The 16401-nt window shown below is 37.1% G+C and overlaps 1 protein-coding gene across 6 annotated transcripts in view; it reads right to left on the bottom strand.

The window, feature by feature from the left end:
- LOC131675357 (cadherin-87A) overlaps positions 1-16401 on the bottom strand; it is a 943248-nt gene that overhangs the window by 736874 nt on the left and 189973 nt on the right. For all 6 annotated transcript variants that reach the window (XR_009303046.1, XM_058954308.1, XM_058954307.1 and 3 more), the window contains 3 exons: positions 549-806; positions 330-464; positions 47-239 (listed from right to left, as the gene is read on the bottom strand). Coding sequence is in view for 5 of the 6 variants with exons in the window: in XM_058954308.1 (XP_058810291.1) it covers positions 47-239; positions 330-464; positions 549-806 (586 nt within the window). In the remaining variant the exon portion in view is untranslated. The remainder of the gene's footprint in view (positions 1-46; positions 240-329; positions 465-548; positions 807-16401) is intronic.

The raw sequence follows: 16401 nt of genomic DNA on the forward strand, positions 1-16401 counted from the left end.
AATAAGAAAGTGAAATTAAAACTATTCAATAAGAAAACAATCTCACTGGTAACCAGCTCATAGATAATTTTGCGGGGCATTCCACGATCTCCATCTCTAGCCTTAACAGTCATGACTAAAGTTCCGATCGGGTCATCCTCCTTAATAATTCCAATAAGAGATCCTAAAAATTCAGGTGGGCTGTTCTGAATATCACCAACTTTAATTTCAACGTCGGTCGTGTTAGTGTTGATGCCATCCTGTCAGCGATAGCCGCAAATAAACCAAAAACATATATTTATCGTTATTAACTCTTACAGTACGTATATAAAGGATAAAGCAAGACTCACGCTCGCTTGAAGTAAAAACTGATAGAAAGCTCGCTCTTTATAATCCAACGACTGGTTAAGAACTAGGGCTCCAATGTAACTATCTTGGTTCTTATTAAGATCAACAATACTAAATTTAGAACAAGCATCTGGAAACTTAAAAATAGATGGCATAATATCAGAATAAGATTTTGATACTAATAAAAATTAAAAAAATAATTCATTCAAAAGTTCATTAACCTGTAACAGAGGAACACAGGTTAATTGGATATTCTCGCCAATGAGGTCTGGATCTATGACACGAATGGTTGGCAGAATGGTCGTGCCAGGTGGCGTATCCTCATCAACAATCGCTTCATAGGGAATTTCTAAAAATTGCGGTGGATTATCATTTTCATCCAACACGATTACGTAAGCCTCTACACCGACGATGTTTGGCTGCTGATCCAGAGGAACGGAGTCCTCCAGTGTCACACGAAACCTTATAGTATCTAGTTCCTGAAACATAAACACATAAAGTTATATAGTATTACTTTATTAGAGAAAAATGTTAGTTATATCTTTTTGTGAAGCTATTGATCCTTAAGATCAAGCTATACACAGATACTTCAATAAAAAATCACGACTTCCTTTTGCTTGGATTTACATGTTCGTGCACAATATGTTTTGCTACAAATTAGTAAGAGAAGGTGTGAAACGATTGTGAAGTTTTTCGAGAATATTCTTAAATCATTATTGTTCCACTGTGCTAGAAGGCGAGAATAAGACCATTTTGACCGTAAACATAAAAGTTATTTTCCTCTCATATATACATACAAATACACATAGATTTATGCAGAAATAGTATAATAAGTATGATAGTTTTATAAGCATATAAACTGTATAAATATGTAAATTTTTAAGATGATAAAATAACGAAACCTTGTGTAAACTTTTTTGATTACTACTCCTCATTCACTCTCATACCGTTTTGCACAGTCATTGCTGTATCAAAGTGCGGAAAATGAGCTTATCAACGATGCGACAATCGCGGAAGTCCTTCTGCATTTTATTCGAAAAGCTGGGAGTCATGAAAAACGATATCAAAATACTTGTGCGCGGTTCCAACTCGACCAATTAATTTTTAAACAATCGGAAGAGATCACTCTCTCTTTCTTTATCTCCCTCCCTTTCCGAATTTATTCATTAAAGATACTCTTTTGTTCACTAAATAGTCCAGTCGATCTGTGAAAGGAGATGGATGTAAAAGGTGGATGCTATATTATTGTTGGAATCGCTTAAAAATAGCATAAATAACATCGTACGTATTAACATTTTCTCTTATTTTTTCCTTGTGCTATGCGCACAATAAATGTTTAAAATAAATTGTGAACATTTTTTCACATGTTTATTCATATTAGACTTAAAATTAGTCCTCTTTGAGCCTTCACAGAGAGCAGAGGTGTTTTTTTTTTATCGCTCCACGACAAGTTGAATTATAAACACAAGCGTTCTCACGTTTACTCTATTTCGACTGCGAAGTACCTGTTTTGAAAATTCCAAAACAGGTAAGGTGACTATGGCTTTTATCACCAAAAACCAAACCAATGACAGTTTTTCGCCTAACGTATTCACTCATTCTGTTGATTCCTCCAAAAGTGCCAGTTATACAACAGTTACTCAAACAAATCTTTTTCCTGTACGTGAGCAAGAGCTAATAATGGACTGTGTAGACAAACTCAAATTGACTGACTATATTTGTACAGTGGGTGAATTTGCAACCAGATAATATTATATATTCTACATGCATTTATAAGAATCGCGTATGTTTATATATAATTAGTTTAACATCAAAAGACTTTCTCCCATAACGACTCTTAAGACATCTATTGCGATAGACGAATAGTGACGTTTTAAGTTCAAAAAGGTAAACTTATATCGATCCGAACGACAGTCACAAGCTATTAGAATCAAATAATATCGTGAATGAAGAATGTTCTTATTATATTTAACCTGGCATGGACAATCTCAAGTGTTTTTTGTATAAAGAGAATGGACATACCGCAGCACACTGCCCTCAAGAAAAAAGTATCAACTCATCACAAAATATAACTCAAATGACACACACCGATATTTTTACTCAACAACTCAACAGTAATGATCCAGATAAAACACAGTCGACTGAGAGTTCAGATGAACTTAAAAATGATAAGTTCAAGGACTCATTGTCTAATAATCCAATAGTGATAAATGACAACATGGACGCAAATACATTCGTTCAACCTTTTCCTCCAGAATTCAAACATGCGATTAGCAGCTCTAGCTCGTCTTCAGCAAGTACAGCCATAGTAAGAAAAAATAAGAAAAAGAAAATTAATCCTATAACGGGGTGGATATTTGCCCGCGTTATTTCGCGAGAGATCGGTAAGTATTTTATACAGCTCAATGCGGGCGTACGACAACCGTACGAGACTATGCCCGGATGTTCAGTTACGCCTTAAGGCCCGCGGGAGCGTCGTGGGATCAGTAGCTAGTCTTCTAGATAATTCACCGACGAGAAGAGCGTGGAAAGTTGTAGAGTCAGGTGTAAATGAGAAAATAGGTTACGTAAAATAAATGATATTTATACAGCTTGTAAGTTTACATAGAAAGCAACGCGGCGATAAAGAGAGAGAGAATAACTAGCTAGCGAGAGAGAGACAAGGTACGCAAGTAGATACTTACAAATGCGCGCGAGACCACGGAAGAGCCTTATCAACTGCTTGATTACAGAGGGACGATCGGCTAGTTCACACTAGAATAGTCCCACACACTATCTTGCAACACTGCACACTATTTGCTGTAGGAAGTCTCTCTTTTCTACTGCCGCTGGGCCAAACCAAAATATCTCAGTGAAGATGGGCGATACTCGACCTCTTTGTGAAAGCCGGCCGGCAAGAACACGTGTGTTTTCGGCCGCGATTCTCAAGCTAATGTCGCGGGAGCGTACCCCCACTCTCTCCTCTACTCTGTCGAACCTAAGTCGGTTCCTGTCGCGCGGCCGTCTCTCTCTTACACGTTAGCGCGCCTTCGGTGTGGATCTGCACGGGCTTATCCTTCCTCTCGCTAGTTCGCGTTGCGGATTAAGTATTCTCTCTCTCTTATCTCGTACTCTATTGTCTGCTGCGACTGCCACTTCTAGGTTTTGTACATAAAGTCACATAAGTTAATATAGATATAAATATATAAGTATATATATATATATATATATAAGAGTGGTTGTTTGAGAGAGAGAGACATAACGAGTGGTTTATCGCACGTTATAATCCTTTACCCCTGAAAAAAATCAAAGCCGCACACTTCCTTACCACAAATAAGATTTCTCTAAATCTTGAGCCATGTAAGCATCTATTTATTAAAAATAATAACATATATCCGCTTGATTTAAATTTGATGAATGAGTTCCTATATACAACATTTGTTATATACTCAAAAGTATACTATAGACACGCAAAGCTTGGTTTCAGAATTACGTGACGTACACGATAACATTCTCGACAGAAGACTAAAAATAAGGATCAACAGAATGATTAAACGCTTGAATGAACCTACTGACACTTCGATTATGGGAGGAGATACTTAATCAACGTGGAATCCACACAAGATACATAGCCCTCTTCAACTTCATGTTCTTCTTCAATAACATTGAAAATTCTGTACTGGACCACGAGAAGTTTCATAAAGAGACGATTAGAAATAGAAACAAGGATAAAAAATGTGATACCATTGCTTGAGTTGAGACCTGGCTTATGTTTCACGATGTCATCCGTTATCTTCGATTCTTGACGCTTAAGAAGGATAGGAATAAGGGAAAAGGAAGACGCATGCTTTTTTAATTTGCAATAACTTAGCTTACACCAAAATAGTCGATGTTACTTTCTCTGCAGAACACGCAGAATTGTGCGGTATACACATCAATAATATAAGTCCCCCTCTCGATGTTATCGCATGTTACAGAACTCCCGGTCTCACTCTTTTTCAACAGCTGTGGCATGACCTACTAGACAATGTAAACAACCGCGTTAACTGTCTGTTAATAGGCGACTTCAATATTCATAATCTATCCAACTCGATAGACTCTCACAATTTATCTCTTCATAACGCTGACTCAAAAACTTATATTAACATTCACCGCAATATCTTTTCTAACCTAGATTTAGTCCTCTCCTTTATCAATATTGTCGACAAAATTAGCTGTCGAGTAAACGATGAGATTTAGGGATCTAACCACTATCCCATCACTATTAACATAGATACCAAATAATATCACTATGATAAAATAACATTTAAATTAACTAGCATTCAAACAAACTCGACTACATTTTATATTCACTTTGAGAAAAATTTTTCCAATTTTTTATCTCTCGAACTCAAAGGCTAATGAGAAATATGTGAAATTCATCGAACAAGTAACTGAAGCAATCTACCGTTGTACTAAAAAAAATCATAAAAAAAATAAAATTATGCACAGAAACCCAGTCGCTTGATGGAATATTGAATGCGCTCATTTTTAAAGACTATATCATGCCACACTTAATAAATGGCAGTTTTCTAAAAATCTTGTGAACTGATCGAATATGAAAAGAACGCAGATCTGTATCGTAAAACTGTTGAATCGAAAAAAAAAAGACTGCTTCAAAGAATTTGCAGCTAGTCTTAATGTTCAAGCAAATCCAAATTACGTTTGAAATACGAGCAAAATATTGAAAAATTACTCGGTGAAAGCTCCTCCTTAACACTTCAGTCTAAATCTACTGAATGATAAAAAATCAGAATCAGCTTTAAATGAATCAAGCCCAACATGGGTCCAAACAAACCCTTCTTGACTTCCACAATGCCTACCAAATGAATTTTTCCACTCTTCTTTCAAATTCCAAGAATTTAATACTGTTTTAGATATAAAAAAAATTAAATTATCTTAAGGTATAGATGGCACTGACTTTCAAACGATGCAAAATTTGCCGATTAAGTTTAAACTAATTATAACAGATATTTTTAACGAAATGTTCCAAAAATAACTATCCACTTTCTTGGAAGCAATCTTATATATACTTTATTTCCAAATCGAACTCTCATAGCGTGCGGCTTACAGCTCTCAATTCCTGCGTTTGTAAACTTTTTGAAACAATGCTGAGAAACCGTCTCACATGGTGGATCGAACACTTCAATATATTTTCTCAAAATTAATATACTTTCTCAAAATTAATATAAATTTCGTAAAAACAAATCATATATCAACAATCTCGCGTCTCTCATTCTCAAGGTCAAAGAGGCATTTGTTGAAGAAAAAAGACCTTTTAGCTGTTTATTTATGTACAAGAGGTCATTGATAACATAACCATTGACATTCTCCTGACAATTTTAGCCGACATTGGTTGCCCCTACTATGTCTTGAAATTTATTAAATTTTTGACCCACAAACGACACATTTTCTTTGAATATATATATATTTTGAATATATATATATTGTAACGGGGTAACACCGTTTAATTATATTTTTATTCGCGCGATTTTCTTGAAAGGGCGAATGTAATCATTTATGCTCAAAACACAATCCGGAGAGCATGGGGAGACAGGCGTCAGTCAACCAGTAAATCTATTAAGCCGTAAGAAAGTGAGTGGAAGCAAAAAGAAGTAAGCGAGTCGAAAAACACTTGTTAGTAACACGAACAGAACCTTTTATTATCACTCAATTGCTACATAAGGTCGGCCCGCGCATTTGTTTACATCGACGCTCGCTCATCGACAACACGTATTGTCGGAACGCTCGCTGCTCTTTGTTATTGGAGCCGTTACATGCACGTTTCGGATATGATAGATCGATTATTAATCATGCAACCGCGATCGCGAGATTAAGCTGGCCAGCTTACCTTGATATTGCAGACGTTCGAAGGAAACGGTAGAGACACACACTGCGAGAAAGTTGTCTTATTGTGTATATCGCGAATCGCGAATGCGCGCACACGCGGTTTCGCCCTCGATGGCGAAACCTCTCACACACTCTCTTGATTTCGTCTGGAGCGACGCTTCTCTGTCTGCGCAGATCTCTCCCTTTGGCTGCTGTAGGGCACCTCGACGATAGCGATCACTCTGGCTGTTACTGATACGGGCGTCCTCTCGATTTTCGGTGTTAGCTGCAACGGATCGATAGTGGCAAAACAATAAAAGCGGACGAGCGTGTTGGTGGTCAAAGCTTCACTGGTTCGGTTTCAATCGCGCGCGTTCCGTCTGCTCGCGCGCCGAATTCCTTCGTTACGTATTTCGTCCCCCCCCCCCGGTAGGTGCTGCCCTCCCAGGCAGCAATCAGGTTGGGTTATCAGCGCTAATTTGACGTTTACCGTCACAATATATATAGGTGATACCAGCAGTTTTTTAAAATTGGCTGCGCAGGGGGGTCAGCCGATCTTCTCAGCGATTTTTTGTATGATAGAGTATGTCAAAAGAAGCCTTTTGGCTATCTCAGATTTTCGTTAAAATATATATATGTCCATATATTTTTTTTCAAAGTCTGAAAATCTGCCTGTTTTTGGCTATTTTTGAAAAATCATAGCTCCGCGAGTTTTCAATATTTTTCAACGTGCGACATCTCATTTGATTCGTCTACTTTTATACTTTCAAGAAAAAAATTGTTCATTTATAAAAAGTGACAGCTACCGGGTGTACTCTGACGATATTCGTACGCTTTTTAGGGTCAATTTGATGCTCATATTCAGAGTACTGTAACTTGGTCAATTTTTAATATTTTTGAACCAACCGCATGTCATTTTTTTTTTGTCTTTTTAAGACCTGTAATTTGAGACCCGGCGCATCTCAATGGACCTATTAAAACTAGAGATATAGCCGTTTGAAAATGACCATTTTTTGAAAAAATCGAAATCGCCAATTTTTGAAATCGTTTTATTTGAAAATGAAAAAGGGTCATATCGTGAAAATTTCAGAGCATGTTCTACTCGATTTGAGCTAACTAAAACCGCTTCAAAGTAGAAAAAAAATTGAGTGCATTTTTTTTTCGCCTTTGAAAATGTCTATTTTTGAAAAAACGGCCAACTTTTATTGGCTATATCTCTGGTTCTAATGCATCGATTGAGATGCGCTGGATCTCAAATTACAGGTCTTAAAAAGACAAAAAAAAATGACACGCGGTTGGTTCAAAAATATTAAAAATTGACCAAGTTACAGTACTCGGAATATGAGCATCAAATTGACCCTAAAAAGCGTACGAATATCGTCAGAGTACACCCGGTAGCTGTCACTTTTTATAAATAAACAATTTTTTTCTTGAAAGTATAAAAGTAGACGAATCAAATGAGATGTCGCACATTGAAAAATATTGAAAACTCGCGGAGCTACGATTTTTCAAAAATAGCCAAAAACAGGCAGATTTTCAGACTTTGAAAAAATATATATGGACATACGAGGTGTGATCAAAAAGTAAGGTGAATTTTGAAATTTAGCGGGCTACGTCCGTTCGATCTTCGACTTTTTTATTTGGTTATGTCGGTACACTCGTCTAGAACTTACTTCCAAATTTCAGCTTTGTAGTATGTTTGGTTTGTTTGTGAGAGGCATCAAGGTTAGAAGTGTTTTGCGTGCTCCACGATTTGCTGCTGTCTAAAAACATGGTTCAAAGAGTTTGCATTAAATTTTATGTGAAAAATGGAATCAAATGTTCCAAAACACTTGAAATGCTGAAAGTGGCATACGGTGAGTCTACTTTAAGCCAAAAAAATGTTTACAAGTGGTATAAACTCTTCCAAGAAGGCCGAGAAGACATTGACGACAAACCTCGTTCTGGACGCCCCAGCACATCAACAACTGATGAGAATGTTGAAGAAGTGAAGAAAATAGTGTTGGGAAATCGTCGAATTACCATTAGAGAAATTGCTGATGATATTGGCATCTCATTTGGTTCGTGCCAATCCATTTTGACGAGTGTTTTAGACATGAGACGTGTGTCAGCTAAGTTTGTTCCGAAATTGCTCAATTTCGACCAAAAGAAACGTCGCATGAGCATCGCCCAAGAGCTACTGAATGACGTCAACGATGATCCAGATTTACTCAACAGGGTTATAACAAGTGACGAAACATGGGTATACGGTTATGACGTCGAGACTAAGACTCAATCGTCCCAGTGGAGGCATTCTGGATCACTAAGACCAAAAAAAGCACGCCAAATTCGATCAAATGTAAAGGTTTAGCTTACAGTTTTCTTTGACTGCAGGGGCGTGGTGCATCATGAGTTCTTGCCACAGGGTAGAACAGTAAATAAGGAATATTACCTGCAAGTTATGCGCAATTTGCGCGAAGCAATCCGCCAGAAACGTCCGAATTTGTGGAAAAATAAAAATTGGCTTTTGCACCATGATAACGCCCCTGCTCACACATCGTTGCTTGTGCGCGAATTTTTGGCTAAAACCAACACAGTAACGATGCCACAGGCACCGTATTCCCCAGATCTGGCCCCCTGTGACTTCTTCTTGTTCCCAAAACTGAAGAGGCCCATGAAAGGACGGCGTTTTGCCACAATTGAGGAGATAAAGACGGCATCGAAGGATGAACTAAACAAGATCACAAAAAATGATTTTTTGAAATGCTTTGAGGATTGGAAAAAGCGTTGGCACAAGTGCATTATATCCGAGGGGGATTACTTTGAAGGAGATAAAATAAAAATTGATGAATAAATAAATATTTTTTGAGAAAAATAAAAATTCACCTTACTTTTTGATCACACCTCGTATATATATTTTAACGAAAATCTGAGATAGCCAAAAGGCTTGTTTTGACATACTCTATCATAGAAAAAATCGCCGAGAAGATCGGCTGACCCCCCTGCGCAGCCAATTTTAAAAAACTGCTGGAATCACCCATATATATATATATATATATATATATATATATATATATATAGTTTGTTTGTTTATTTATTTACAACTTATATGTTACATTTGGTTTACATTTCTTATATTGCTATTTGTGTCTCGTATCCAGTTTGTGTAGTTGATTATGTATGTGTTTTGTGTGTGTGTGTGAGTGCGCGCGTGCGTGTGTGTGTGTGTGTGTAGTATGAATATGTGCATTTGTAGGTGTGTCTGCAACTCTTGTGTCTCTGTCTTCTGCGCCTGTCTGTTCCTCTTTTCTTCTCATTTTTCTTCTGATTAATCTTCTCTTCCGCTTTCTCTCTCCAAGAATTTTTCCGCTCTTTTGTTTTTTTTTCTCTTTCTTGCATGTTTTCTTTTCAGCTTTTCCTTTATTACTTTCTTTTGCCTTTTCACCTTTGCCTTTCCTTTACTTTTGCTCTCCTTCTTGCTAATCATTTCATCTATCTTTCTCCTTATTAAGGCTTTGACACCTTTTTCTTGTTTTCTATTGCTCCCTCTGCCTTTCCTTTCCTCAACCTCACTTATTTTTCCTTAGTATCTTATGCTTTATCTTCTAGTTTACCTTTTTCTTTCTCTTCTTCGATTCTTCTTCTTTTCCATTTTGCTCCATTCTCCAATACCTGCTCCCTCTCGCTTGTGTAGTTGCTGTTACTTGTGTCTTGTGTGTGTGTGTGCATGTGTATGTTTATGTTTGCGCGTATGTTCGTGTTTTGTGTGCATGTGTGTGTATGTATGTGTGTGTAGATGTGTCTGCGAGTCTTTCTTCTCTGTCTTCCGTTTCTGTCTCTCCTTAGGGTCTTGCAGCTTCGTCTTCTTGCTTTTCTTTTTCTTTCTTCTCTTCGTTTCTTCTTCTTTTCCATTTTATCTCCATCATCCACGCTATCTTTTCTTTGCTTCCTATTATTATTTTTTCCCATTCTTCCACTTCCATTCTGCTTTTTTCACATTTTTCTACCATGTGCTTCCAATTTTCTTCCTCTTTCATACACATTCTGCATTTCTTATTTTCTTCTTTTTCCTAATACCTGCTTCCTCTCGTTTATAAAACCTAAACCTTTCCCTTATTTGCAGGCCTTTTATTCTTCCCTCTCCTTGAATTTCCTTTAACCTATACCTTTTCATTTCTTCTTTCAGCTCTTTCCACTCGTTTATGTATATTGATTTTTCTAGTTTTTCTTCTAGTTCTTTTTCATCTTTTTTCTTTAGCTCATCTCTTATTTCTTCCCAAAAGTCTTCCCTCATTTCATCTCCCTCTTCCCTCTCTCTGTATATTTTACTTTTTTCCAGCCTTTCCTCTCTCTCCTCCTTCTTAGCCTTTTTATCATTTTCATTTCTTTCCCTTTTCTTTAATTCTCTCCATGCTTCTTTTTTTATTGAGCCATCTCTTTCTTCTCTTATTTTGTTTTCATACTTCATTGCTCTTTCTAATGCTGTTTCTTTCATTTCTGGTCTTCCTGTTTCCCATCGTATTAGATAACTTGGCGTGTTTCTATCTAATCCTAATACCCACTTTATGTATTTTAGTTGTAGTCTCTCTATTTCCTTATATCTCTTCCATCCCCAGATTTCTACTCCATACATAATCACGCTTTTCACCAGAGCATCGAACAGGTTCATCCTTATCTCCCAGTTTTCTCTAAATAGCTTTTCTCCTAGCCTCCCATAGCCTTCCGAGTCCCATATTTATTTTCCCTTCTACCTTCTTTATCTACTTTTTATTTCCGTTATTTCTGCTTATCACATATCCCAAGTAGTTGTACTCTTTCACCATCTCTATCTTCTCACCTTCCCATTCGAATTCTTCTTCCTTCCCCCTTCCTCCTCCTATTCTGCATTTCATCATCTTTGATTTTCCTACATTTAACTCTAATCCCCTTTCTTCCAGGTATCTTTTTAATTTTTTCAGCATTTCTTTCATTCCACTTTCACTCTTTGCCATCATCACTATATCATCTGCATATCCTAATGTCCATATTTTCTTCCTTCCTATCACTACCCCTCCTTCCTGCACCTGCTTGATCTTCACTTCCAGGTCGGCGAAGGCAAGATTAAATAGCGTGGTGCTCAAAGGGCACCCTTGCCTTACGCCTTTGTAAGTCTCAAACTCCCTAATTATTTCTCTTCCAACTTTTACCTTACTCCATGTTTTCTGGTATATTTCTTATATTCTTTTCCTAATTTTTCTTTTTATCCCTTTCTCTTTCATTGTTTCCCATATTTTCTTCCTCTTTATTTTATCAAAAGCGGCCTTCATGTCTGCAAAGAATACGAACAGTTTTCCTCCTTTTTCCCTTATATTCTTCCCTATTATTGTTTTTAATATATATATTGCGTCCATTGTTCCTCTTTTCTTCCTAAAACCCATCTGAGTATCGCTTAGCGTTTCTTTAGCTTCTAGTTCTCTTTCCAGCTTTTTCCTCAGTATTTCCGCATATATTTTATATCCCGTATCCATCAACGTTATTCCTCTATAGTTTCCTACTTCTTCTTTCCTCCCTTTTTTATATATTGGTACTATTATTCCCTTCCTCCATTCTTCCGGATATCCTTCTCCGTTCCATATTCCGTTTAAGTATTTTGTCATGTCTTTTATCAAGCCTTCCGTGCCTTCCACCCACGCTTCATTTGCTATACCATCTTCTCCTGTCGTCTTTTTCTTTTTCATTTTTCTTATTACCTCTTTTACTTCTCTTTCTTTGATTTCTTCACCTTCCTCTCCTTCGCTGTCTTCGGTTTTTTCCCCTTTGCTTTCTTCCTTTTCTTTCTCTCCCCATTGTTCCTTGAAGTGCTTTATCCATTCTTCTTTTCCTATATCTTCATCTAATCCAATTCTTTTCTTCCTATTGCCAGTCACTTTATCCCAGAATTTTCTTCTCGTCTTATCTTTTCTTATTTCTTCTGCCACTCTTTTCCCCTCATCTTCTTTTGCTTTTGTTATTTCCTCTCTGTATTCTCTCTTGGCTTCTAAGTATTTGCCTCTGTCTCCTTCCCCTTTTCTTACCTTATTTAACTCTGCTATCACCCTATCCCTTTTTGCCTTACATTCTTTTCTCCACCACCTTTTTTTTTATCCTTTTTTTTTCCTTATCTTCTTTTTTACAACTGCGTTCTTCACTCTATTTTTATATCTTTCCATTTTTCTGTTCCCTCTATTGCGTCTATCCATCTCTGATACTCCCTTATACCTTCTTCGTTGCAGTCGTTTATCATTCTTTCTTCCTCTTCTTTTCTTTCTTCCGCTATTTTGTCTCCCAATTCCACCTCTATTGGTAAGTGGTCCGACTTTACCCTCTCCTTTAATTAAACCCTTTTTATCGCCTCATCACCTTCCTCGTTACCTACTACATAGTCTATCGTTAACATTCCTCTCGCTCCTATATATGTTATTTCTCCCTCTTCATCTCCTTCTTTTCTCCCATTCGTTATCACTAAGCCCATTTCTCCTAACCATTTTATCATTTCTTCTTCCTCTACGTTTAACACCTTATCTTTCGCCTTTATTTCTTCTAGGTTTTCTTCTGTTTTCCATTCTCTCTCTTCATTTCTTGTTCTTGCGTTGAAGTCTCGTCCTATAATTATTGTTTTTCCTCTGTTCTCCTCTATCTCTTCGCTTAGGTATTCATAGTTTTTCTTCTTCTCATGTTGCATATACACCGATGCTATCATGTATTCCCTCCCTCCGATCTTTATTTCTCCTACTATTACCTCACTTATCCTTTCTTTCTTCCATTCAACCTTACTCATCCCTTCCCTCTCTCTTACCGCCATTATTCCTCCCTCTATTTCTCTCCCCCTTCTTCCTTCCCTTCTTGAGTCCCTCCACTCTATGCTGTACCCTTTCAGTTGCTTCTCCACACCAGTTCTTGCCCCTTGCCTCTTCACCCAGGTTTCCGTTAGCCCTATAAGTTCGAATTCCCTAACATAGTCCCAGTCGTCTTCCTCCATGCTCCTCACCCCCGCCACGTTCCAGAATAATATTTTTACTGCCTTTCTCCCCTCTCTCTCCTTTCTCTCCTCTCTCTCTCTTTTATCCCTATTGTTTTCGAAACCCTTCCACCCCCTTTCCTACCATTTTTCCCTCTCTCTCGCTCCACCACCATTCTTCTTCCTCTGACTTCACCCCGTTATGTCACATCTTTACCTCTTTACCTTTACTTTTTATTTCTTTCTCTTTCCTCCTTACTTCCTCTCTTATCCTTCTCTGCTTCCACGTCCAGTCCTGATCTATGTATATCTTTTTCTGTGCCAGATTCTTTTTCTTCTTCATAATTCCTTCTTTTTTTTCCCATGAAGCGCATCTAATTTGCCACATGTTTTTTCTTCTTTCTCCCCTATCATCCCTCTCCGCTGTTCCTCCTATTCTTCTCAGATTCATTATCTCTCCTTTCATTTCTAGTACCTCCCTTAACCAGACCTCTGCCTCTCCCTTCTTTTCCCATCTTAACTCACCCTCTAAGTCTGTCACTATTATATTGTTTATCCTACTTTCTCTATCCATTTTTTCTCTCATATGCTCTAATTCTTCCTTATTGCCTACTTCTGTTCCTCTTTGCTTCTTGTTTCCTCCTTCTATGCTTTCTTTTAGTTTCACGCACTCCTCTTCCAACTGGTCCATCCTCTCTCCCCATTTTTCCTGCAGTTTCTTTTCTCTACGTTCTACTTTTTCCCTTTCTTCTTTCATCTTTTTCTTTCTTTCTTCTCTCTCTCTCTTGTTCTTTCCTAACTTTTCCTATTTCCTTCTCCCATCTTTCTTCTCTTCTTTTCCCCTCTGCCTCCATTCTTTCCATTTTTCCCATTATTTCTTTAAACATTTCTGTCCATTCCTTCCTTTCCTCCTCCCATATCTTTCTTAATTCCCTTATATCTGTCCGTATCTTTTCCATTATATCTTCTGCACCACTACTTTTTCCCACTTCTCTTATCGTGTTGTCCAATCCTTCTCCTCCCCATCCATCTCGCTTCCCTCTCTCTCACTCTTGCATCTCTTTGCCTCTCTCATTTCTCCTCTATTATTCTCCCTCAGCCCCTCCCCACTCTCCTTCCCCCTCACCACCTTTACTCATTTCTTCTTTTTCTCCTCTGGGCCTTTCTTATCCAACCTTCCACCTTTATCTCTTAATTTTTCTGTTGTCACAAATCTTTCCATCCTATCCCGTACGCCTTAATTCGACTCTCTATATCTACCCGTGATCCCACCTTTATTCCCTGTCTTACCTTTTCTGTCTCTGCCTTTACTTCTTATCGCCCCTCCTCTCTGCCTGCCTTTCCCGCTTTCTGATTTTCTCTCTTAACCTCAACTTTATTTTTTTTTCTTTATTCCTCTCTCTCTGCTTTTTCCTGCTCTTCTCCAGGCCTCTCTCTCTCTTCTCCACTCCTCCTCCGCCTCCACGATCTTTTCACCTCTATTTTTACCCTCAAACACTTTTCCTCTTTAACTTTCTCACCAAAACTCGCGCTCACATCCAAGACACGTCCACACTCCCCTCGAGCGAAATCTAACCTTATATATATATATACACACATATAATGGCTTTAGGTTAGTTCATAAAGGCGTTCGGCAAGGTAGAGCTTAGGCCATGCCTCTACATCATTTACGTGGCTTTAATCACATCTAATCTTCTTAATACTATTATTACATCGCAATTTTCTGATGATATTTCTCTTTATATTAAATGCGAAAATGTAACAAGGGTCACGACAATTTTACTAAAATCTATTAAAACATTCAAATAAATATCCAAATTGTAGGTTTGAAACTGACTGGTAGTAAAATCAATTTCATACATTTCAAGAAAAGAAACTATCGTCCTGTTACTATTGAACTAGAAATAGGAGACTGTACAATAGAATCCACCGAATCAGCTCATTTTCTAGGCGTCATCTTTGACTACAAAATGATTTTTAAAAAACATAGACCTCATTTTAAAAAAATGTGCAAAAGCCATTATAATAAAATTTGTGTGTGGCACGTGGTGGGGTGCTGATCCCACCACATTCATTACCTTTTATAAAAGTTATAATAGGTCAATAATAGATTACGATTCATACGTACAGTGCCGCTCACGCACTTTTACCCCCCCACGGGCAAAATCAGTCTAACTTCAAAGTTTTATATCTCTGGTAGAAATTAACGTACAGAGACGCGCGTGGATGCGTTTGAAAGGTCTTTCGGAGAGCTTTCAAATGATATGACTCACGGTTGCCATCGATTGTTTTTTTAAATTTTGCAACAATTATGCAAAATTGAAAATGCTGAAATTTTTTTATTATTTTTGACAATTAGCCAATTTTGGAAAAAAAATCGTACGAAAATTTGAAGTACACCATTTTTTAGCTATTACCAAGCCCTATCTGAATCACTCATCAAAAATTTATTTTCGTCAAATATGACGCGCGCACGGGCATTTTTTCCTGGAAGTGACAGTTTTTTTCAACATTTTTTATCTCCGTCAAATTGTAACAATCGAAAAAAATTTATAGGAGAAAAAATGTTTGTTTTTTCACGTAGAATACTGCAATAATTTTTTTTTTGGTTTTTCGAAAAATTTTTTTTTTCGGTTTAAATTATTTTTCAAGGTCGAAAAAAAAAAGATTTTTTTTTTTATGTAATTTACGATACTTGTTATGTAGTATTATTGAATGGGTGGAAAAAAATTTTTTTTTGTGGTTTCTCATCTTTTTAGCGTACCGACTGTGAGAAAAAAAAATTGAAAAAAACCGAAAAAAAAAAATTTTTCGAAAAACCAAAAAAAAAAAATTATTGCAGTATTCTACGTGAAAAAACAAACATTTTTTCTCCTATAAATTTTTTTCGATTGTTACAATTTGACGGAGATAAAAAATGTTGAAAAAAACTGTCACTTCCAGGAAAAAATGCCCGTGCGCGCGTCATATTTGACGAAAATAAATTTTTGATGAGTGATTCAGATAGGGCTTGGTAATAGCTAAAAATTGGTGTACTTCAAATTTTCGTACGATTTTTTTTCCAAAATTGGCTAATTGTCAAAAATAATAAAAAAATTTCAGAATTTTCAATTTTGCATAATTGTTGCAAAATTTAAAAAAACAATCGATGGCAACCGTGAGTCATATCATTTGAAAGCTCTCCGAAAGACCTTTCAAACGCACCCACGCGCGTCTCTGTACGTTAATTTCTACCAGAGATATAAAACTTTGAAGTTAGACTGATTTTGCCC

The sequence above is a fragment of the Phymastichus coffea genome, unplaced genomic scaffold (genome assembly GCF_024137745.1).
Source record: "Phymastichus coffea isolate CEN01 unplaced genomic scaffold, Cenicafe_Pcof_1.1 PCOF00020, whole genome shotgun sequence".
Lineage (NCBI taxonomy): Eukaryota > Metazoa > Arthropoda > Insecta > Hymenoptera > Eulophidae > Phymastichus > Phymastichus coffea.